Source organism: Leptodactylus fuscus, chromosome 10, assembly GCF_031893055.1.
Source record: "Leptodactylus fuscus isolate aLepFus1 chromosome 10, aLepFus1.hap2, whole genome shotgun sequence".
Taxonomy (NCBI): Eukaryota; Metazoa; Chordata; class Amphibia; order Anura; family Leptodactylidae; genus Leptodactylus; species Leptodactylus fuscus.
Window position 1 is genome coordinate 70,995,526 of NC_134274.1, and position 26,212 is coordinate 71,021,737.

The window sequence follows — 26,212 nt, forward strand, 5'->3', positions numbered from 1 at the left end:
ACTGACCTTTCTTGTTGTGGATTTCACATCAATTTGCAAAGAGTCTGCAATATTTCGCTGTGGATTTGTACATTGCAAGGAATAAAATACTCATTGACAAAGAAATAACGTACCAAGTTCCTTCTTGCTGGAACTGAATGACACTTTCAGTGCGTGAATGTAATGATATATGTAAGTGATTACAATATTAAAGCGAAAGGATACGTTTTTGGGGGGTTTTTTTTGGGAAAACTGTACAACTGAATGGAGGCTTTAGTAACGTACTGGGCAGCCTATATATCAGGGGTGGGCAATTAATTTTCCCATGGGGCCATGGGAGGGCCATGCGCGTTTCGGCAAATTTAGCTCCACCCACTTCTCTGACTCCGCCCATTCTCAATCATTTTTCCATATGCCCCACAAAGTAAAATCCTCCTACAGTCACCCTAACATTATACATCCCCACATTATAATGTTTCCCTCCAAATGTCCCACAGTATTAAGTCCCTCTCCTGGTGTCCCAGTATAAACCAGCAGAAAAGGGGACATTAAACTGGGGCAACTAGAGGCAGACATGTCCCCTGAGCGTTTTGTGCTCTCTGCGGCAAAATTTTGTTTTTTTTTTTACCGGACACAAAGTCCTGCATGTCCCACTTTGTGTCCGGTTAAAAAAAAAAACGTGTTAGCTGTGGAGAGCACAAAACGCTCACCGGCGCTCACGGCTGGACACTTTTCAAACCCATTGAAAAATGCCTGCAGGCTTCCGTCTCCTGTCCAGTTTCGGGCAGGAAACGTAAACCTGCATAACGGAGAACGGGGCGCAGATGTGAATGAGCCCTGAGCTGTTAGTGTCCCTCACATCACAGCTAGAAGTTGTCCGTCTGTAGTATGCAATGGCTCACAGATCGTCACACCAGCAAACAGGGGATTGTGTCACTCCACAACGAAGGCAGGATTGGAGTCCTCACTATGAAGCCTCCATACACATGTCCCTTATTGGATCCCAAATAGAATCTGGATTCAATAATAAAGACGATACGGTTTAGTCTGTGGCAGTCTAGATTTCTCCTTCACAACACCTATGGAAATGAAGACAAAAATGGCTGTCAACGACGGCATGTAAAGGGTGCCGAGGAACCAAATTTCCTTCTACTTAGTACCTGGAAATGGTCTCTCCAAGTGTTCCATAGAGGCATGTCTAACAGTCAACAATATCCAACCTCCAAGGGGTACACTACCCAAAAGTAGCCTTTGAGAGCCTTTTTGTAGCCGTCTTTTAATCATTTATATATCTATGTGGGACATAACCGCATGCCCAGTTTTCCAATAATTTGACTATTTTATCTGGGTGCGTTGCTTTTTTTTTTTATTATTATCAATGACTGTATCTGCAGTGAAAATCTACTACACAATTTTGTAGTGTCAGATTTTTTGCACTGTAAATTTCTGAGGATTTCAGTTTGGAATCTACACTGAAAACCTGCAGCAATTCTGCTTCGTGTGAATTCAACCTTAATAGTCAAATTATTAAATTCAAAGATCTGATATTTCAGCAATATGTATAGAGAACGTCAGGTCCTGTAATTCCCAACATTAGATGAATTAGATCTTATGTCTATGAGGAAATCTGGGCGTGCCAAACAGGAACTGAAGGATGGATTCCCTTTAGTAGTGGTTCAGACTGTTCATAATTTACACACAAGGAACCTTGGTTAAAACACGATTTATCATTTATTTCTCTTGCTTTTTTAGCCCTCCCATATTCCCATATTCCATAGTCTTGTACAGAGATTGCCACCACTCACATGAATCCAGGTTCCCTGTATAGCTTGCACTCTAATTTTTCCATTTCAATCTGAGCAGCTTCTATTACTGTCATATATGTGATGGTACAGCCTCGTATCATTCAATATATAAAATGTATATACTGGTTAATGAACGCTAGATCCCTAACTGGATATCCTAGGCCTGTATTCACATAGGCCTTTGCAGATGCATCCACATGGTTTATGAACTAGTCTTCCCACTTGTGGCACAAAGAGCAGGAACAGAAACTTGGATCTTCTCAGCCACTATGAACGCAATATTCTTCTCGTAATAAGCCGCTTCATTGATAAACACCGGGTAAATAGGCTTTTCTCCAGTATAGGGGATTATTTCGCCATCAAAGCTCAAAAATGCGGGATCGCCAGGGTGCAGAAGAGAGAAATCTCGATCCTGGGGAAAGAAGAGTAAATGGAGACTTTGGGTCAGACAAGTCTTCTAGCGGAGTTTTTAGAGGAAACCTGTTCTATAGGGGGTAAAACCATCATATGCCCTACCAGAAAACATCATCATTACATTGTACTTAAAGGGGCTCTATCATTAGGTTTTAGGGTTTGGAGATAAAGATATGCCTGAGTAGCCTTTAAAAAGGTGCCCTCCTGTTTTTGTTAATTACCTTTGAAATGGATGTGCAAATCACTCTCTCCGTGCACCTTCTTGCTTGTGCTGAAAAACTCCTCCTTATTCACAGCGTTGTCCTTCCGGCAGTATCTATAGAAATTTTGCGCGTGCGCAGTAGCTACTGCACATGCTCCAACGCCATTTTCCTGTAGAGAACAGTGCGAGCTGGCGCTGGAGTGTGCGCAGAGGCGCTTGTCCTTCTATAGAAATTTTGCGCGTGCGCAGTAGCGCTCCCTCTGGCACCATTTTCCTGTAGAGAACAGTGCGAGCTGGCACACGCGTGAAATTTCAATAGAAACTGCCGGCAAGGACAAGGCTGGAGGCGGTGAATAACAAGTAGGAGGAGGAGTTTTGCAGCACAAATAAGAAGGTGCGCGGAACGCCCACTGTGCACGGAGAGACTGATTTGCATATCCATTTCAAAGGTAATTAACAAAAACAGGGGGGGGGTCTTTAGAAAAACATCTAGCAGCACCTGGATAGCCTTTATTTATAATAAAGCAGTTACATAATACAAGGTAATAATAGACAATAAACGGCAAAAACTGCAGGGGATGAGGCGTGTTGTTCACATCCCGAATAGGATATTTTTTCTTTTTTACAAAGTTTAACACAATATAAACTAATGAAGATCGAATGAAAACCAAAGGGGGGGGGGCTAAGTGGAAGAGGGGGAAAAGTGAGGTAATGAAGAAGCACAAGCATACGATAACACAGAAACTGGTACTAACTAGAGATGAGTGAACACTGTTCGGATCAGCCGTTCCAAACAGCACGCTCCCATAGAAACGAATGGAAGCACCTGGCACGGCGACTGGCCGCCGGCAAAGTGTACGTGCCAGGTGCTTCCATTCATTTCTATGGGAGCGTGCTGTTTGGAACGGCTGATCCGAACAGTGTTCACTCATCTCTAGTACTAATACATGAGAGTATGGACATAGTGAGCCATCAGACAATGGTGGACTCTTTCAGGACCACTTCGGGGCAGGGAAGAAGACACAATTTAATCCACAAGGACATACTTATTTAGATAGGGGTGAGTCAGGGGTGAGTCAGGGGGTGCATGTCGCTGGTAGTTCAACCATGGGGACCAGGTCTTGAGAAACTTATTTCTAGAGTGAGAGCACCAACTTGTAAGTTCTTCAGACCTGCAAATCTCGTGTACCTTCGCAAACCACGCTGATTTGAAGGGCGGTTCTGTCTGCAGCCATTTCAGGGGCACTAAAAGTTTAGTTGCAGAGAGGCTTAAGTGTCTGACAAAAACTAACAGCTATAAACAGATGTGGGTGTTGTCTAATCCTGGGCTAGCCCTTTATTGACTAGTGAGGGTCCGGGCTGGCAATGAGCAAGACAGAGATGGACTGAATCTGCTTTTACCATTCATGGCATATGTGCTGGTAAAGCTCACATGAAATATAATACCCAGGGCCCTATTCACCCAAAATGGCTGACACATTGTCGCTTTGCCTCCTGTTGGATGTGAACATTATGGCCAGTGTTGGAGCTATACTTCACTTGGGGCCTATGATTAAAATGGATGATTCACCTAATGTGACATATACAGTCCTATGAAAAAGTTTGGGCACCCCTATTAATCTTAATCATTTTTAGTTCTAAATATTTTGGTGTTTGCAACAGCCATTTCAGTTTGATATATCTAATAACTGATGGACACAGTAATATTTCAGGATTGAAATGAGGTTTATTGTACTAACAGAAAATGCGCAATATGCATTAAACCAAAATTTGACCGGTGCAAAAATATGGGCACCTCAACAGAAAAGTGACATTAATATTTAGTAGATCCTCCTTTTGCAAAGATAACAGCCTCTAGTCGCTTCCTGTAGCTTTTAATCAGTTCCTGGATCCTGGATGAAGGTATTTTGGACCATTTCTTTCTACAAAACAATTCAAGTTCAGTTAAGTTAGATGGTCGCCGAACATGGACAGCCCGCTCTCAAATGATCTGAAAACAAAGATTGTTCAACATAGTTGTTCAGGGGAAGGATACAAAACGTTGTCTCTGAGATTTAACCTGTCAGTTTCCACTGTGAGGAACATAGTAAGGAAATGGAAGACCACAGGGACAGTTCTTGTTAAGCCCAGAAGTGGCAGGCCAAGAAAAATATCAGAAAGGCAGAGAAGAAGAATGGTGAGAACAGTCAAGGACAATCCACAGACCACCTCCAAAGAGCTGCAGCATCATCTTGCTGCAGATGGTGTCACTGTGCATCAGTCAGCAATACAGCGCACTTTGCACAAATAGAAGCTGTATGGGAGAGTGATGAGAAAGAAGCCGTTTCTGCACGTACGCCACAAATAGAGTTGCCTGAGGTATGCAAAAGCACATTTGGAGAAGCCAACTTCATTTTGGAAACAAAGATTGAGTTGTTTGGTTATAAAAAAAAGGCGTTATGCATGGCGTCCAAAAAGAAACAGCATTCCAAGAAAAACACATGCTACCCACTGTAAGATTTGGTGGAGGTTCCATCATGCTTTGGGGCTGTGTGGCCAATGCCGGCACCGGGAATCTTGTTAAAGTTGAGGGTCGCATGGATTCCACTCAGTATCAGCAGATTCTTGAGAATAATGTTCAAGAATCAGTGACGAAGTTGAAGTTACGCCGGGGATGGATATTTCAGCAAGACAATGATCCAAAACACCGCTCCAAATCCTCAGGCATTCATGCAGAGGAACAATTACAATGTTCTGGAATGGCCATCCCAGTCCCCAGACCTGAATATCATTGAACATCTGTGGGATGATTTGAGAGCGGGCTGTCCATGCTCGGCGACCATCTAACTTAACTGAACTTGAATTGTTTGTCCAAAATACCTTTATCCAGGATCCAGGAACTGATTAAAAGCTACAGGAAGCGACTAGAGGCTGTTATCTTTGCAAAAGGAGGATCTACTAAATATTAATGTCACTTTTCTGTTGAGGTGCCCATACTTTTGCACCGGTCAAATTTTGGTTTAATGCATATTGCACATTTTCTGTTAGTACAATAAACCTCATTTCAATCCAGAAATATTACTGTGTCCATCAGTTATTAGATATATCAAACTGAAATGGCTGCTGCAAACACCAAAATATTAACTAAAAATGATTAAGATTAATAGGGGTGCCCAAACTTTTTCATAGGACTGTATGTTTTATTGTGGATTCCTACATATGAACACTGACCATACTGTCCAAAGGAGCAGGGAGCAGAGCCACTGAACATGTGGATGTCACTGCCCAGTTGTCTATTTGTTCATACATTGTCAGACAATGCAGAGCTCTAAGAAAAGATGCCTCAGAATTGTTATTTCCTACACCAAATGTCAGCAGATGTGCCAGATGCTCCTTAAGAAAGCTACAGCACAGGATAAGAATGATTGCTGCCATATATTTACCTGTAGGGAAGGATGTACAACTGCAGAGATTTCTCCATCTGGTGATAGAGGAAATTCCACGTGACCTACACGCTGGTAAATATCCACCTGAAAAGCTGGAAACTCTGTTCCTTGAAAAGAAAAATGACAAAAAAGTGTTACAGCTATTGTAAATATAGTTATGGCGGGCCCTCTGCTTGTGTAGGCCCGGGCATTGGTGTACAGGGGTAGTTGAGGACGATCCAAAGTGTATAACCTGCCTAACACAATGGATTCTGCTAAACATGGGATTACTTCCCACATCTACATGTGCCTGACCAGAGTCTTATGGCATAACAACAATTACATGTAAGGACTGGGGTCAGGGGATAATCGTACACATCAGGGAGAGTGTGTGCCTACATAGGTGTACGGAGACTTACAAGTCATTCCTGCTCCGCTAGGGGATCTGGGTAAATTTGCATATTATGTAAGGACTGGAATGTTAAGAGGGGTCAAAGGTGTAAGAGGGGCAAAAGAAGTCATAGGGAGGGGTGACTGGTCTAAATGAGTATGGACTTATAACGATGGTATCTAGTGGAGGTAGAAGTATTTATTGCAAATAAACAGATACCACAAACTGGCATATCCTTAGGCCATAGGTTGATGTGTGTATAAATAATGAATTGCACAGCATCTGTTAACACATCAATAAACCGGAACTAAGTGGATTAGCAATTCAAATAATGTTAATGATTTATGGTAGAATTAAGTCATTGCCACAACTAATGTGTGATTTTAGTCTTTACCTATCTATACCTCACTCAAGCTCTTCGTTCAGTCAGTGACCTATGCCTTTCATCCTCACACCTTACGTCTTCTCACTCCTGTCTGCAGAACTAGTGTATAAGAATAGTTAGTACTAAATAATTACCGTAAAGCTTTATATTATTAGTTATTACTGTGTGAGCCTGGAGGATGGAACGGACTCTATAGGCAATATGTTCAATACGGTGACTCTTTGTAACTATTTCCCATTGTGCACACAGTAAGTAGAGGAGAATCTACTCCATAGCTATCAATCACGCAGAACCACCTCCTGGACAACAGAGGACGTCTATAAAGAAGCCCTGATCTGTACTATCTGATGTGATAGAAGATCGGTTTAGAATAAGGGAAAGGCAGAGGCGGGAAACTCTTATAAGAGAATTTTTCTATAAGATATATTACAAAGTTTCTTACAATTACCTGTACAGTTTAGTTATGCAATGTTTGCATAGTCACCATTTAAGTCTATTCAACATCAAAGAAAGGCAAAATACATCCCTGACTGACATAGACCAATATCCTATACAGTGAAAAAATATGTCTATTCTTAACTGCAATTGGATATATCCTAAAGATCAGCGATGTATACAGTAACCCTGCAAATATCGTATAGGTGGTGGTGCCAGGCTTGTCACCTAAAGATCTCCTCAATAAGCCAAAGGGATGAGACGCTCAGAAGAACAGTCCATTGATCTGTCTGATTTGAGTAGTCCATGTATTACACATGTATCATGACTGCACGCAGGGGCAATGTATGGTCAGGTACAGAGTCAGGCAATGGCGGTTAGTTAGTGAACCTGATCATCACGTCTGCCCTTGTCTACTTCTTCTGTCCAACTATTCCTGCACAGGAAGACAGATCCTACAAACAACTAAAATGACTGCCATAACAATCTTCTCTATGTGGTGTCCTTGCAATACATTCAATTGCAGTTTTTTGCTCAGATACATTTCTGTACGTCCTAGTCAGTACCTTTATTCAATTGGTTGATGAAGTCCAACGTTACTTGAACAAGTGTCCTCATATTCTGCAGTATGTCACCTCTGACAACCCCATGTGGCTGAGGTCCCAGCTCGAAACCTTAAATGACAGAGATAGTGATTAATATAAGTGCACGGGGATCCATCATCCTAATACTAGAAAGGGAAGATCTGCCTTGAACTTTTTAATAGGTACTGTTTATGTGACCAGGTCCCGAAGGCTAGTTAAAGGGGTTGTCCCAGTATAAACACTTTTCACCTATCTACTGTATACAGAACAAAAGTCTGTTTGCTGAGGTCCAACCAGCAGTCACAAGAAATGGGACCTGCAGGTTCACCTGAATCCTCCATGTAACTGGAGCGGTGGTGGGCCTACATAGAATAACTTATTCACTTCTACTAGACCAATAATGTCTACCGTATATACTTGAGTATAAGCCGACCCGAATATAAGCCGAGGCCCCTAACTTTACCATAAAGAACTAGGAAAACTTATTGACTCGAGTATAAGCCGAGGGGGGGCGGGGGGAAATGCAGCAGCTACTGGAAAATTTAAAAAATTGAAATGGTCGGAGTTTTTGGGTGCAGTAGATGCTGGGGAAGGGGAGGGGGTGTTTTGGTTGTCTGTCTGCCCCTTCCCTGAGCTTGAGGACTGCGGTTTTTTCTCCCCCCCCCCCCCACTTGGAATTCAGTCTGGCTGAATATAGGGGATCTGCAGTGCTCCTATTAACCCCTTCCCGACAGAACAGGAGCACTGCAGATCCCCTATATTCAGTAGACCGGGCACTGTCAGACACAGGGATACCTAATGTGTTTGTGTTTCACAGTCATTTTCTTTTTTTGTATGTATTCTAGGGAAAGGAGGGACTTATAATTGTTTTTTTGTTTTTTTGCACTATTGTATGGGAGATTCTATGCATTGATATTGTGGCTGGTCATAGACCTCTCTCCCCCCCCCCCCCCCTAAAAAAAAAAATATATATATATATTTTTTTGATGACTCGAGTGTAAGCCGAGGGGGGCTTTTTCAGCACAAAAACTGTGCTGAAAAACTAGGCTTATACTCGAGTATATATGGGTAATTAAAAACATTTTTAACCTAACTCTAAGCACTGTTTGTCAGTATGTGGTACTGTATAGCTTCATGTAGCATTATTATCTCAGTACTGTATATGCCCTCATGCACACTGCCATATTACTTAAATGGGTCATCCCAGTCATCCTGCTGTGTATCCGACTGCAACTTTGGTTCGTTGGTGTTCTTCTGTAGGGCTGCCATAGATCGCTGCCCCAACAGTCCCATAGAAGTGAATGGAGTGTGGCAACACGTGCTAGCACTTCACTCGCATACAACATTCAGGGGATCACACAAGGCCACCATTCTCATGAGTGCTGCTGCCTTATACTAATAGGGCATTGTCAGTACGGTGTAGTGTATGCAGTAAGAGGATACAGGATGGAACTGATTCTGTAGCCAATACGGTAACTCTTTGTACCTATTTCCCATCCCCTAAACTGGAAGGTACAGTATAGCAATAGACGATAAAGGAATGGTATATACTATATATGTACCTCTCAAGTACAACACAGAAAGTTCTAAGCTTATTTCGTGTAGTGTACTCACCGATGCCAGCTTTACTAACAGACGCCAGATCGTACAATTCCGATCCACGTTCTGCGTACACATAGATTCGTGGGTCAAAGTTGGGAAGTTGAGTCTGAAAAGAAGGATATATGCATGAAAGGAAAGTTTAGGACAATTATTACCCATCATCTAAATATATAGATAAATATATCAGATAAATGACAATTCTTCAGGCCATATTCACACATCTGTAAGTGGAGTTTTTGAAAAAGCGGTCTGTTTTTCATCAGTTTTTCTTCTGCTTTCTGAATATGATTTTTCCATCCGTATGTCATCTATTTTGATTAACCACGACATCTAAGAGGCTAACACCCAGTTATCTCTGACCACAGGTGCTGGAGCGGGATGTCACTATTTGTCTTACAGCCGTCCCCAGCTGCAGATGGTAGTCCTGAGAAGGAAGGAGTTACAGCACTTGGCTATATGTGGCAGTCCCAAAGAATCAATGGAGCGGTAGCATTCCTACTGACCTGCTGTTCTGTTCAGGGAAGGCATCCCTATTATTGTGATTGGCGAGGTCCCAGTAGTCAGACTCCGACTGATCTACATTGTACGTCCTATCATGTGGATAGGGAACAACTTGCCTAGCCCAAATGTAACTGTTGTTACAAATATTTTTGTATATAAATACAAAATACAATAACAATACAATACAATAACTTAATATATCTTATCAAAGAAAAATGCTTCTATCTCCTGTTATTCCTCCCCCCCCCCTCCTCAGTTTATCAAACAGCAGAGAAGCTGATAAGAGGAGATAGAAGAATATTCCTCTATTAAGATATTCTACATCTTTTTCCTAATTTTGTATGAGATTTTAGGATATTTCAATCTATTACCTGTATGTAATGGCATGCATGCATCTCCAGTTGCTTGTGCGCCTCACTGAGGATTAGGCAGACACCCATGTTAGATGTGGTGTTGTGTAAATCCAGTATCAAGTCGTAAGCATTTATGTTTCCTCTCGGACCGAACACCCTATTTATCTCTCTGGCCCTTTTTACTTCATATGGTTCATCTTGTGACTCTGACGAACTAGAAGAAGAAAATTCTTAGTTATGATCAGATGAAAAATATATTGACACCAATTGAAGTTAAATCATATAGATCAGTCATATAACAAAAGTATGGCTATAGGGAACAAGTATAGATGTCTTGAATTACACCCCCATGGCTTATAGCTATGGTTACAAGGGCAATAATGGGTTTGAAAGATGTCCGGCCGAGAGCGGCGGTGAGCGTTTTATGCTCTCCACCATAAAACCATTTTTTTTAAATCGGACACAGAGTCGGACATGCAGTACTCTGTGTCCGATTTAACAAAACCAGCTGGACCCGATCTGACAGGTTTCTGTCTTCTGCTTGCTGAAGACGGAAACCACATAACGGACTGCCGAATGCTAGTGTGAACCTAGCGTAACGCGTTATCTGTACAACAAGGATATAGAGGTAATATATACACAATGCTTTAAGTTCTATATCTTCTTACATATTGTTTTTTTTGGGTGCATGGTTATGCCTTTATCTTCTTATATGTAACACTGACTGCTAGAACTACATGCTAATATTATAACAATTGTTATTCAACAAAACCTCTTGCTCCATGCATTAGATTTATGCAGTCAGCAAATAACATGTGCATCGCTAAATCATCCCCCTGTATTATTTATACCTATGTATATAGGACCAATCTGAGAAATTACTAATTTACCATATACCTTGTATGACTTTTATTTGGATGTACTATTTTTCTCCCTTCTGAATTCTCTTTTCTATGTTATAATGTTTTTTAATGTGATTTAATAAATATACAATTTTTATTCACATTCATGCGGTAGTTTGCCTTCTTTTGGCATCTAGTGTAGTTGTTGTATTGGATCTACCCTATTTTGCCCTATATTTATGTGTATTGCTTAGATTGACTATAGTTTACTAGCAGGATATGGCGCACAAAACAGTATAAAGGACACAAAGGTCTTACTCACAGGAGCCGTAACAGTTGATCTCACACTCAGTATAGGTGTGGTGCATGTGGATCAAATACTGGCCATAATATACCGTATATACTGGAGTATAAGCCGAATTTTTCAGCCCAGTTTTTGTGCTGAAAAAGCCCCCCACAGCTTATACTCGAGTCATCAAAAAAAAAAAAAAAAAGTATTTATTTATCTTTTAGGAGGGGGGGTTTATGACCAGCCACAATATTAATATATAGAATCTCTCCTTTCCCTAGAATACTTACAAAAGTCGAAAATTACTGTGAAACACATACACATTAGGACATTAGGTATCCCTGTGTCTGACAGTGCCCGTTCTACTGAATATAGGGTATCTGCAGTGCTCCTGTTCTGTCGGGAAGGGGTTAATAGGAGCACTGCAGATACACTATATTCAGCCAGACTGAATTCCAAGTGGGGGGGGGGGGGTGGGAGAAAAAACCCCAGTCCTCAAGCTCAGGGAAGGGGCAGACAGACAACCAAAACACCCCCTCCCCTTCCCCATCACCCACAACTACTGCACCCAAAAACTCTGATCATTTTAATTTTTGAAATTTTCCAGTAGCTGCTGCATTTCCCCCCCTCGGCTTATACTTGAGTCAATAAGTTTTCCCAGTTTTTTGTGGTAAAATTAGGGGCCTCGGCTTATATTTGGGTCAGCTTATACTCGAGTATATACGGTAATATAGAAGTGTGCTATATACACTTTTCCCATGCCTTCTATCCTACACCTAATGACTTTGATAAAGGCCTACACCAGGCCTCGAGTCTTTGGACAGTAGTTGCCTTCTCCATTTGATTTTACACTACCCATTTATGCAGTATGTTTGTGACTTATTAAATCCAACCAACATAGGAGAGTGCTGTGCTATCTGCCATATTACTGACATGGGCACTCCGAGACCCCCTGATGGTTAGGCCCCTTCATCTGGGCCTTATCAGTACCAGAAAGAGGAATTCCTATACATTTTTGGCTGTGTGAAGTTGCCGAAATTTCCAGCCTTTATTTATCCCTCCACCAACTTTTTTGAGATGTTACTTCTATTTCTAAATGAGTTGGGTTTTTTTTTTCAAATGAAATGAAAATATGTCTGACATCTTCTGATATCTATTGTGAATAAAATATGGTTTGATAAGACTTCCAAATCATTGCGTTTTGTTTTCTTTACAATGGCGTTCTGTCCTAATCCCAAAAATGTATCATAGCTGTGTACCAAAAATAATGTGACAAGATTAGTAACTTCCCCTATCGTGTGAATAAGGCCTAGTCTCTTTACAAAATTCAATCTTTTGCAATCTTATAACCTGGTCTGTACAAAAAAAAGAGAACAAATGAAAGCCAGTCTTCCACCATCGTAACAGACACTATGAATGTCCGCTCATGCCCTTCAGGCTTGGAAATGTTCCTGCTGTGTTACATTGGGGAGATTTAAGCAGAATAGAATTATTCCATTGGAGATTGGAAACTGCTGGTAGAGAAGTCGACTTTATAAGGGTCATAAAAACTTGGAATGCCTTCAAGCTACCCACAGACTAAACAATCACCAAGCTGAAGGGTGGCTCACACCTTTTAACCCCTTAGAGAAACAGCCCAAAAGTGCGTTAAGGACCAGGCCTCTTTTTTCAAAACTGACATGTGTCACTTTAAATGGCAATAACTTTGAGACGCTTTAACTTACACAAGTGATTCTGAGATAGTTTTTTCGTAACACATTGTACTTCATGTCAGTAGTAAATTTTCGGCGATATGTTTTGTCTTTAATAGGAAATTTGGCGAAAATTTGGAAAAAAATGCAGTTTTCAAATTTTGCCAGCCTTTCAAATGGAAATCCATACTGCCCAAATTTTTTTCATAAATATAATTAACCGTGTTTCTGATTTATGTAGAAGTCAAATTTTAATCACCCTTTAATTTTTATCAGATGTTATAAGGCTTACAAGTCAAGCAGTAATTTTACAAATTTTCAAGAAAATTTCCAAAACACATTTTTCAAGGGACCAGTTCTGAAGGGAACTTGAAAGGCCTCTCTAATAAAACCCCCATAAATCTCCCCATTCTAAAAACTGCCCTCCTGGAAGAATCCAAAACAGCAGCTAGAAAGTTTCTTAACCTTTCAGCATTTCACAGCAATTAAAACAAAATGGAGGTCAAATTTACATTTTTCAATTTCTGTCACTAATGTATAAATTTAGCCCTAGAATATACACATTTACTAAGTGTTAAAGGAGAAATTGCACCCCACATTTTGTTACACAATTTCTCCCGAACACGACAATACCCCATATGTGCTGGTACCCTAATGTACGGGCACACGGTCGCTCTCAGAGCGGATGGAGCGCTAATTGGATTTTGTAGGCCAGATTTTGTTAAAATAGTTTGCAGGCACCATGTCCCGTTTGCAGAGCCCCCAAGGTGCCAAAACAGTGGAAACCCCCAAAATGTCACCCCATTTTGAAAACTAGACCCCTCAAGGAATTTACCAAGGGGTATAGTGAGCCCTTTGACCCTACAGGTGTTTCACAGAATTGGCCCAACAAAAGGAAAAGTGACATTTTTTACTATAAAATGTTGCTTTAACCCCAAATTTTGCATTTCCACAAGGGGTTAAAAGAGAAAATGCATCCCACAAGATGTCAAGCATTTTCTCCCAACTACAGAAATGCCCCACATGTGGCTATAAAGTGATGTATGGGCACACTGTAAGGTCCAGAGCGGAAGGAGCGCTATTGGGATTTTGGAGGGCAAATTTAGCTGAAATCTGTTTCAGGCACCATGTTGCATTTGCAAAGTCCCTGAAGTGCCAGAACCGTGGACCCCCCCCCCCCCCAAGATGACCCCATTTTGGAAACTAGACCCCTCAAGGGATTTATCAAGGGGTTTAGTGAGCACTTGGACCCTAAAGGTGTTTCACAGATTTTTTTTACCATTGAGATGTGAAAATTCCAATAAATCGTCCATTTAGCGCCAAATTTTTAATTTTTGCAAGTAGTTAGAGAATTAAAAGCCCCCACCACCACCACCACCACCACCACCAGTTTGTTACACAATTTCTCCTGAACACGGCTGTTCATCTGGGGTGTCCCCTGATATTCGCTCGCACAGTTTATACATTCCATTCCTGCCGCAGCCAGTTGTGTTCTAATGATTTGGTGATTTTGCGGGTTTTTGTCCTCACATTGCTAGATTCTATATTTTCTTTACTTTTCTGGTGACGTGGCCATATAAGGGCTTGTTGTTTGCGGGATAAGATGCATTTTGTAATGACACCATTTTTGGGTGCCTACAACTTATTGAATACATTTTATTACCTCTTTCTTGCTGGATTAAAAAAAAAAAAAAATTAATTCTGGCATTGCATTTTACCTTTTAATTTTTTTGCCATGCAGCATACAGTATAAGTAACATGTGACGTTTATTCTGCGGGTCGGTACGGTTACGGCGATACCTCATTTATATTATTTTTTATGCAGTACTAATTCTGCAGAACAAAAACACATATGGGGACAGTGATTAAGTGATTTTTGCATCGCCATCTTCTGAGAGACATAACATTTTTGTCGGTTGACAGTGTTGGTTGAGGGCTTATTTTTTGCAGGACAACCTGTGCTTTTTATTGGTACTGTTGTGGTGTATGTATGACTTTTTGAATACTTTTTATAGCATATTTTGTAAGGGCAGATGGCGAAAAATCATTACTTTCAGCGGGTTTTTCTGGGGGGGGTTTCCACCGTTCACCATGCACATTAAATATTATTTCAGTTTTGTTGTACAGATTGATATGGACGCGATGATACCAAATATGTATTACTTTTAATAATTTTTAGGTTTTTTTTATATAATTCATTTTCTATAGAAAAAAGGGAATTTTGGGGGCTTTATAACTTTATTAATTTTTTTTCAAATACTTTATTTTTTTCAGTTTTTCATGTGTCCCTGTGGGACACTTCTATCAGCAATGCTTTGATTGCTGATAGTATTATGCAATGTGAGACAAAGCATGCATATATCTTGCATTGCTTTGCAGGAAGTCAGGCTGTGCAGAAGTACAAGAAAAAGGAGAAAATCCAGCCTGACGTCAAAAGGTCCTGGCAGGATCACCAGGTAACGTGGGGGCTCCTGGTAGCCTGGGGTCACTGGCCAGACCCCAGGCTACATAGTAGACATACCAACAAGGTGCCACAGCACATCACTGATCCCTAATGTATTTTAGCACATGGAGGCCTCATTAGAGACAAAAAGTTGCAGATTTTAGTTGTGCAGAGGTGGAACAAACCAACACAGGCTTCCCATTATACATGTTGTCAGGGTCTGGGGTTGCTAGGTGGGGTGGCATAGACACAAAAGTCCAGATTCTTTAGTCCAAAAACAAAGGTAGAGTTTATTTTCACTCAGAAAGGTAGTGCAGCAACAAAAGGAAACAATACAAAAATAAATCCCTGCCCGGCTAGGCTCTAACTAAACATAGAATAGGTTACCTCACCTACGGTAGAATAACAGAAATCCAAAAGCCAGTAGAATCATTCAGGACACAGCTCCAAAAATATGACCTCTCTGTCAGCTCTCCAGCCAAGCTCTGCCAAAGTGTTGTTGCTGGAGCAACTTCTTAAGCCTCCTTGACAAGGAGACTCTCTGCAGCTGAGTTGCTGCCGGAACATCCCCAAAGTGTGGACTGGAGGGAGGTGGAATGACAGGTCCCACTACCAAACCTACCTGTCATTCCTAAAAATCCAGCCCAGTAACTGGAGTTTTGAAATAACCCTCAGCAGACAATAGTTATCTGCTGAGAAACGTTCCTTCTGGATTTTTCTCATCTCACCCTCCTTAGTAGTCTGGGTGAGATGTACACCCCTCCATTACCTGACCAGCCATCGGCTTACAATATTCTGGTGTTTTGCAGCTATTACCCATTCACACACAGGCCTAGACTTTACTTTTAATTTACCTGCACCCCTGGGTAACTCTATAACATGGGTGGTAGTAGACTTGTAGTAGACTTGGAAATAGCTCATGTTGGTCCTCTGCCAGGGTTACACTCTGCTTCACAATTGGCCCAAAGATTATTTTAGATGTTCTTCCAGTTTCATGGTTATTTTTACCATATAGTTTCTAGAGTTCAGTTTATGTCAACGTTCTGGAGATCTTCATGTCAACTTTTAAACAATTTTTTGAATTTTTCTTCAAGTTATCATCCCAAGACCAATGAGCAGATCTGGAAAGCCAGTAATGTTGAAAATAAATTTCAGACTGTAACAGGCTGCAGTTCATGATACAACATCTGCAACAAGAATTGCCTGCCTGGTCTTCATTTTTCTCAGTCTTTGAATTTAGTTGTCCACCATGAACATCAGACTAGGAATATCTTCCTTCACGCTTCACCTTGCTTCATTGGTCCCTTCTGGGTCCTCCGTGTCCTATAATCTTCGGTTTCTTTCCCATCTCCACAATCCACAAAACTTTCGTATCTCACTGCTATCAGTCAACCCTGTCTTCCTGGCTTGACTGACATTTCCTTGGTGGAGACTACTGGTGATTCAGGGCAGACATCAATCAAGATAAGATAAGATAATCCTTTAGTAGTCCCACCATGGGGAAATTCAGTGTGTTACAGCAGCATGGATAATACAGTAATATATTACAAGAAAGACACATACAAGCTTGTAGCAGATAGAAAAGATACTTGGAGTCCTAGCAACTAAAAAGAAAAGAAAGACTTCAGGATCATTTAGTTCTCTGTGAGGAGTGATCTCTGCTTAGCCTGATGTAGATTATACAGCCTGACCGCGGTTGGGAGGAAGGACCTGCGATAGCTCCTTTTCACACTTGGGGTGAAGCAGTCGGTCACTGACAGTACTGCTCAGTACTATCACGGTCTCATACATGGGATGGGAGTTATTCTCCAGCATGGAGCTCGGACAGTATCCTTCTGTCACCCACCACCTGTACTGGGTCCAGGGGGCTCCCCAGGACAGAACTGGCCCTTCTGATCAGCCTGTCAAGTCTATTTCTGTTCCTGGTTGATATACTGCTCCCCCAGCAGGCCACACCTGAAGAAGATGGCTGAAGCAACCACAGAGTTGAGAAAGGCCCTAAGAAGTGGCCCCTGGACTCCAAAGGCCCTCAGCCTCCTGAGCAGGTAGGCTTTTTCTGTGCAGGAAATTGCAGCATTTCTGCTGCAGGTATTTTTCTGCAGTTTGTGGATGGGATACGCTAGAAATTTGCCAGGGCTTCAGCCTTAGGGAGCCTTCACACGGAGTAAACGCGCTTGTATTTTTGCAAAATACACGTGTAAAAATAAGACTCCCATTGACTTCAATGACATTTTACAGGCGTATTTTTACACGTGTAAAAAAATATCATTGACGTCAATGGGAGTCTTATTTTTACACGTGTATTTTGCAAAAATACACGCACGTTTACTCCGTGTGAAGGCTCCCTTAATATGGTTGTAAACTTTTGCCTGGAAATATGATGGAGCTCAGAATTAAAAGAGCACCATGTGTATTTGATGCCTAATTTACACTGGATGGGGGGGAATGATTTGCAAAGGTTCTGAGATGTAATTGAAAAAAATGAACCCCCAAGATATGATCCATTTTAGAATCTGCACGACCTCCTGAAATTTCTCAAGATCAATCGTGATCATTTTGACCCAAGTGGTGCTTACCCAAAAAATTAACAACCAGTGGAAGGTTCAAAGTAAAACATTTTTAAAGAAGAACTCCATTTCAGTGCTCAATATGTTGTATCCAGCTTGTTTCATAAGTGGTGCTAAACATCACCCAAAGTCGCAACGTCCATCTACCATAAACCCGTTCCATATCACCCATGAAGTATATACGTCTGGGAGGTCCACTCTTAGGCTAAGGCCCCACGTAGTCAACTGTAGCACCACTTTTTTTCCGTATCGTTTTTCATTGCGTTTTTGTCGCAACTTTCTCTTTGGTTTTTCTTCCTCGATTAAGGCTATGGTTGAAGCCTCACATTTGGTTGCAGATTTTGCTGTGTTTTTTTTGAGCCAAAGCCAGAAGTGGATTGAGCAGAAGGTGGAAGTCCAGTATAAGATCTTCCTATACATCTCCCATTCCTTTTGTAGCCATTCTTGGCTTTGGCTGCAAACACGCTGCAACATCTGCAACAAAAAAAGCTGCATTTCCTCAACATGGGTCCTCAGCCTAAAGCTATACGGGAAAAAAACGCTCGCATTTCCGCAGCTAAAATTGACATCCTGTGTTTTTCATTCATTTTCCAAAAAACAGCTTTTCTGCAGCATTTTTTTCTGTAATGTGCGGATGGAATTAGCTAGAATCTCATTTCCCTTTTTGGTACTGTAAAATGCTGCATTTTTGTCCAGTGTTCCCACAACATGGGGCCTCTGCCTTAAAGGGGTTGTCCCATCACAAGGATCCTATCTATACTGCTTGTTAATGTGGATGTAAGACTTTTCCTAAATACACTGCTTCAGCAAAACTGCTTTGTTTGTACACTATCTTACTTTATTCAATTCTTTGTGGCCACAGCCCTTGACTTATCTGCTCAAAAGTCAAGTGATGTATCTGCTGCTCTCAGGGGGGAGGAGGAGGGGCTAAGTGCAGTGAGCGAGCCTGTGTATCTAGCTAATCCTGTGTCTACACCATGTGACCTAGGTCCTGCACTCAGATAGAGGAGCTGCTTTCATTTCTTCTGTTCTCCCAGTTATCAGGCTAGCTAATTCAATTGTGTTCATTATGGCAGAGACAGGCAGTCTCTGTATGTAACACAGAATGGAGTTGCTCCTGCCTGTACTGCATAGTCCAATATTGTGCATATAGTGCTGTTTGAGGACCTTTGATGACATCACAGGCCCTTCAGCCGCCCCATAGGATCATGCTATGCGGTGGGTGGAGCTACACACTAATTTGGGGGCGGGGCTAAACTGCAGGTTGCATATGAAACCTCACCCACCAAATGACGCAAGAAACCAGGAAGAAAGAAGATTTTACAGCAGCGAAGACTGGTGAGTATGCGACGTGTGAACACCCCTTTAATGTACACCTATATCATATGTCTATAATATATAGCCTCACTAGCTGGTACCCACAACTTCGTCTGTGGTGATTGTAGAAATGGGTATATACTGGCGTGGGTAAGGTTTTCGTAGTGTGTATAAGGTATGGGATATGAAATGTAAGTTTGTATCTTGTTTTTGCTGTAATTCAGAGAATATGAGAGAATTTTGTGTTGAAGTTCATTTGTATTTGAGCTGCTATACGGTGTTGTGAGAAACTTTACATAGTGACTTTGGGACAGAAGTATTTGAAGTTAACCCTTTTTGATTTTCGTTTTTGACTCCCCTCCTTCTAAACCCCATAATTTTTTTATTTCTCCGCTCTCAGAGCCATGTGTTTCACAGTTTTTAACTACTTTTATATGTGTTCTAGGGAAAGGGGGGTGATTTGAAATTTTAATCCTTTTTATTTGTTTTTATATTTTTTTTACTTTTTTTTTTAAACTTTTTTTTTGCATTTATTAGACCGCCTAGGGGTATTGACATGGGTGGGTGGTGTTGCGGATTGTCAGAGCGGTGGGAGTCGGCAAACATGGCTGCTCCGGAGCGTTAAAGAGCGCCTCCTAGAGAATCGTTAAGGTGAGGGGCAAAGTGGTAAAGTATATGTATATGTGATTGTGTGGGGTTAGGGGCTAGGCTGCAGAGGGCAATATGAATTTTGGGTCTTGCTATGGTCCAAAGTGTGTGAGATTGCAGAGATGGTGGTGTGAGTTTGGGGTTTGTGGGAGTCCTGGGAAAAACGTATGTGCGCTATTGTGACGAAAAGTAGCCTATTGCGCAATCGGGTGTATTAACTATGTTTGTGGAAACTTTCAGCCAAATCGGTCGAGCGGGTTTTGCGTGATTGACTAACAAACATCCAAACATCCAAACACACAAACCCACAAACATCCAAACTCACAAACTTTCACATTTATAATATTAATAGGATATTTACGTCCTTGTAGTGTTAAGCAGCTGCATGAAATTTGTGCAGCTTTAGAACCAGGGAGTCGGCTGTTACTACGGCCCGACCTCCCATAAAGAAGGCGGGGAGCCCAATGAGCACTGTGCGCACAACCATGGGAGCTGCCATGATCTAGGAACTGTATGTAGCCAAATCTGCTCTCCAGTGTAATTCAGGAGGCTGCATTTCTCCTATAACTAGGGCTAATACAACAGCCTCCGCTACAGGAGAAAGCAGCAGAATGAAAACAACACAATAGTTATGTTAAAATGCACCCCAATGGTCTATTATGGGGGGACATTATGTATAAATTAAAAAAAACATATTGCCACTTCCACACCCACTTTTCAGGTTTTATCATCATTCCCGCCGCAGGCATTTTTCAATTTTTAATTTTTGTTTTTGACCCCGCCTTCCATACATCCTTACGTTGTTATTTTTCCTTTCACAGAGCCCTATGAGGGCTTAATGTTTGCAGGACAAGTTGTACTTTGTAATGGTACTATTAATTATTCCATAAGATGTACTGGGAAGTGGGAAAAAAATTCAGAATGTGCTGGAATGGAGAAAAAAATACTTTTGTGTGACATTCTTACGGAGTTTGTTTTTACAGCGTTCACTACACAGCCAAAATGATGTGTCACCTGTATTCTATGGGTCGGGGCAATTCTAGGGATACCAAATTTCTTTGTTTTTTTCTTACGTTTTAAGCCCTTACTAACTCCAAAAATTTCTTTGACTCACCGTTTTCAGACACCTGTAACTTTTTTATTTCTTTGTGTATGTATAGGGTATTTTTTTTTGTGAGGCCATTAGAGATGAGCGAGTAGTACTCGATCGAGTAGGTATCCGATCGAATACTACGGTATTCGAAATACTCGTACTCTCGCTATTTGAATGTAAAAGTTCGATGCAGAACCAGCATTGATTGGCCAAATGCTATACAGTCGGCCAATCATCGCTGGTTCTTCTCCTACCTTTAGAAGTCTTCTCCTTGCAGCTTCCCCGCGGCGTCTTCCGGCTCTTCATTCACTCTGCCAGGCATCGGGCCTGGGCAGAGCCGACTGCACATGTCCGCTTGTAGTGCCGTCATGCGCAGTCGGCTCTGCCCAGGCCCGATGCCTGGCAGAGTAAATGAAGAGCCGGAAGACGCCGCGGGGACACTGCACGGAGAAGACTGCTCGGAGGATCCAGCCTGACCCTCACTCGTGGACTTGGTAAGTATAATTTGATCGAACGTTGCCTACCCCTGAAACGAGCATTTCCCCCCATAGACTATAATAGGGTTCGATATTCGATTCAAGTAGTCAAATATTGAGGGGCTACTCAAAAGATGTAAAAATGATTTGATTTGAATAAAATGAATGAATGAATGAAATGAAAAAAAATGTTATAGCCCTTAAAACCGTGTGTACAAAATAATCCAAAACTGTGTCCATTCCTGAACAAGGAAAAATGGCGCAGTCCAGAACTGACTAAGGCTAAGGCCAAGTATGTATTCAATAGGAATGGGAAATATATAGGAAACTCTGTTACTTCTCTCGTCTGCTTAATCGACTCCTGACTTTGGCTAAAAAAAAACCAATTAAAAATCTGCAACAAAAAAAGGTGCGTTTCTGCAATGTGGGGCCTCAGCCTAAAGAGGACTTTCACCACCTCCACCAACTCCAGCTCTTTGCATCTATTAAAAGGTGCTGCTTCACTGATTCTGCTACAGTTGGTATTTTTTTCTCTAGCCCTCACCATTCCCAAGCAATCAGTGCAGGTAGATTTGGTGCCTGATATGCTATGTAGGCTCTGTACTTTCATATAGGCAGTGTCAGGCAGGAGTAGGTAAAGGGTGTGATTCAGAGCTCCAAGCAGAGGCGGGATATTGTTGAATTTGTTTGGGCCCGTGCACACAAAGTAAATGCGCATTTACTCTGTGTGCATGGGCCCTTTAAGGGCTGCAATGCATGATAAGCAGCTACAGCCATGCATACCCTTGTGTCAGCTGAATTAAAGATGTTTTGTGACATAGACAAAGTGTTGCCATAGCTAGGTCTTGCAATACAACAAGAAAAGGAGCTATACTTTCTTGGTTGATCCCATGCTGCTTCTAATGCTACCCTTCCAGTTTTACCAGCCAGACTTGGTTTACTTAGCTGCATCAATGGCTTGCTCTTCTTACTAGAGATGAGCGAGTAGGTATTCGATCGAATACTACGGTATTCGAAATATTCGTACTCGATCGAGTACCACTCGCTATTCGAATGGAAAAGTTCGATGCAGAACCAGCATTGATTGGCCGAATGCTATACAGTTGGCCAATCAACGATGGTTCTTCTCCTACCTTTAGAAGTCTTCTCCGTGCAGCTTCCCCACGGCGTCTTCCGGCTCAGGCCCGATGCCTGGCAGAGTGAATGAAGAGCCGGAAGATGCCGCGGGGACGCTACACGGAGAAGACTTCTCGGAGGATCCAGCCCGACCCTCACTCATGGACTTGGTAAGTATAATTTGATCGAACCCATAGACTATAATAGGGTTCGATATTCAATTCGAGTAGTCGAATGTTGAAGGGCTACTCAAAACGAATATCGAATCTCGGACATTTTACTGTTCGCTCATCTCTACTTCTCACATTTCTTGGTGATGGGTAATTTACATTTTTGAAGATGTTAGAGAAACCCCCTTGAGTGATTTCATGCTGTCAGACATGTCATGTCATGGTGACATACTGGTGCCCTCTACAATTACTTTTCTCATACAATTATTTATGTGGTCGATGTTTCCAGAATACTGAAGCTCTATTGACCAGATAAACTGCACCTTGAAATTGCTACAAATATCGGTGTCTGCTGCGGTTTCCTTCTACATATTGATTGGGTTGAAGAACCCTACCATGTATAGCACCACAAACAAAAGTAGAGTGCGCCACCTTTGCTCTCTTGCTATACTGGTAGAGGGGAGACAGGTGGTCTCAGTCCAATTCATGTTACAATGATCATTAATTATTGATTTCCCCTAAACGCAGCATATCAACCCAGCCCGGCAGATAGATAGGTTACATTCGCCTAAATCAAATTGAGTATTCCCATTGTGAATCGGTACCTTTGTTGCCGAGATCTACAAAGGCGTTATCATCAATAAGTGACCCTCATTACACTAAAAAGTGCATATATATTGCCAAAAACACCAACATCACAAGGGGAAAACACAGTTTCATTGAGGTGACCGTAACCTATCTATCTGTGAGTTTGATTTTCTGGGAAATGGTAACAAATTCTGTTTAAAGCCGAATTTCTTAGAATAAAGCCCCCTTTATCATAAGGTTTCTAAACAGCTGACTTACAATAAGATGTCCCAGGTGAAGCAGCGGTTCAGATCTCTTTCGTAGTATCTAACGCATTTCTCCGTGGCTTTGGGGTTGGCCAATAACGGAACAGCCGTAAAAGTGTCCCTCACCAGTTCAGCAGAGTCTCGGAGCCAATGTTTTACGAGAGTGACCCCCGACATCTCATTACCATGCGTTCCCCCTGCCACAGCCACAAGATGGAGGGGGGTAATGGAACCTGCTCCCGAAACGCTGAGAAAAAAACAAATGTTAGTCGGTTCGGCTCTAGAGCTTCTGTTTTGGTGAATGACAGCAGAGAACAAAGAACGTTCTGACGTTTACCTCAGCATTGCAGTCTCTCGACGTTCACTCTCACTTTTCTGAGCACGCTGATTTTGGCGGATGAGCCTCAGTCGTTATCTGTTAAATCCTCATTGTAGGACATGTTAATGGCTTCTACAGGTTACACGCACATTACCTATTAACCCCAGGAATGCTGACATGGCCAAGGGTCATATGTAAATTTCCACCATAGAGCAGAACTCAGGTGATCAGGGCTCACAGCCCTCCGCTCACATACAGTCATGCTGTGACCTGACTTTACACCGTCTGACCCTTCATGTGCCAACAATGCTGCAGTCATATGAGTGGGAGAACTTGAATGGCCACTGTGTTAGCACAGTGGACAATGGAATCAGTATACCAAATTTTGTCTCTTGCACGCTCCTCTTTTAGCTTCACTTGTCGGCCTTCTTCACACTTTATTTTGTATTGTAAGGCTTCATTCACAGATATTACAATCCAATCTACTAACCCATCTATGCTAGTTTTCTGGTGCATATATCTTGCGCCAAAGATGCATCACATTGTTCCTTCTTCAAGACCAAAGGGTGCAAATTTACTATAAATTTACTATATAATGCCACTTGTTATTCCTGAAATATACGTCATATCCTGACTAGCAGAAATGTAGATTTTGTCGCATTGGACTGGAGCCTCTTAAAAATACAGGCGCAGTTAGCACCAACAGGGGAATGTATCAAGGATGACACACAGAACGCACGTCTTAAGAAATTCCCTCCAGGGCTAAAATTTAAGGCTGATTCCTCTTGGATTTTTGGGCAGATTTGCTGAGGTTGTAAACAATATAATTTTACCCCATGACAGTATAAGGCTTCGTTCCCACGGAGTAACGCGCCGTGCATTCAGACACGTATACACGTGTCAGAGCGTGAACGCTCAAAACAGATCCCATTCACTTCAATGAGTGCCGGCTCACGCGTGCGCGCGGTTAAAAAGCCTCCCATTGATTTCAATGTGTAACGCCCGTAAGCCGGCACACATTGAAGTGAATGGGATCTGTTTTGAGCGCTCACGCTCTGACACGTGTATACGTGTGTGAATGCGTGGCGTGTTACTCCGTGGGAATGGAGCCTATGGAGCAGGTAGTTGGATTTCTAAAGGATGGAGATAATCTGTGCAGTTATCTCTTTATTTACCATACATGTTATGGGTATCTACTAGGGCATCTCAATAAATTAGAATATTATCAAAAAGTTTTGGGTTTTTTTGTAATTCAATTGAGTCATTACAAACAGAGGGAACTTTTGCAAGTGTTTCTCTCTGTTAATGTTGATGACTATGGCTTACAGCCAAGGAAAACCAATGTCATTATCTCAGAATATTAGATTTATTATATAAGACCAGCTGTAAAAACATTATGTAACACAGAGATATTGGCCAAATGATAAGTCTGTCCAGTAAATGCCCACAATACTCGGTGGGGGCTCCTAGTACATGAATGACGGTATCAGTGTGACAATGTGGCTGGGAGGGATCAGTCTGCGGCACTGCAGAGGTGTCATGGAAGCCCAGGTTGTCTGACAGCAGCCTTCAGTTTGTCTGTATTGTTGGGTCTGGGGTCTCATCTTCCTCCTGACAATACCCCATAGATTCAGGCGAGTTTGCTGGCCAATCAGACACAGTGATACTGAGGTTATTAAACCAGGTCTAGGTACTTTTGGCAGTGTGGACAGGGGCCAAGTCCTGTTGGAAAAAAAAATCCATCTCCAAAAAGCTTATGGGCAGAGGGAAGCCTGAAGTGCTCTGGAATCTCCTGGTAGGCGGCTGCGCTGACTTTGGTCTTGATAAATCATAGTGGACCTGCACCAGCAGATGACATGGCCCCCCAAACCATCACCAATTGTGGAGTCTTCACACTAGACCTCAAGCAGCTTGGATTGTGTACAGCGGCCTCTCCGCTCTTCCTCCAGACTCTGGGACCGCGATTTCCATATGAAATGCAAAGTTTACTTTCATCTGAAAACATCACCTTTGACCCCTGAGCAACAGTCCAGTTCTTTCTCTCCTTGGCCCAGGTAAGCCGCTTCTAGCGCTGAATATTGGTCATCAGTGGCTTGGCGCATGGAATGTGTAACCCATGTCCTGGATATGTCTGTGTAGTCCACTCCTTGTGAATCTCCCAAAAATTTTTCGAATGGCTGTACTTAACAATCTTATCAAGGCTACATTTATTCCGGTTGCTTGTGCACCTTTTTTTTACCACACTTTTTCCTTCCACTCAATTTCCATTAATATGCTCTGATACAGCACTGTGTGAACAGCCAGCTTCTTTAGTAATGACCTTTTGTGGCTTCCCCTCCTTGTGGAGTGTGTC

At 41.9% G+C, this 26,212-nt stretch overlaps 1 protein-coding gene across 1 annotated transcript; it reads right to left on the reverse strand.

Moving 5' to 3' along the window:
* Positions 1–1,938: 1,938 nt before the first annotated feature.
* Positions 1,939–24,375, reverse strand: ACY3 (aminoacylase 3). Its single transcript, XM_075288156.1, has 7 exons — positions 24,239–24,375; positions 23,554–23,787; positions 10,074–10,269; positions 9,214–9,307; positions 7,582–7,689; positions 5,823–5,932; positions 1,939–2,196 (listed from the first exon to the last, which is right to left on the reverse strand). Exons 1-7 carry the CDS (start codon positions 24,373–24,375, stop codon positions 1,987–1,989), a joined length of 1,089 nt encoding a protein of 362 aa, XP_075144257.1. The 3' UTR covers positions 1,939–1,986.
* Positions 24,376–26,212: the final 1,837 nt, after the last annotated feature.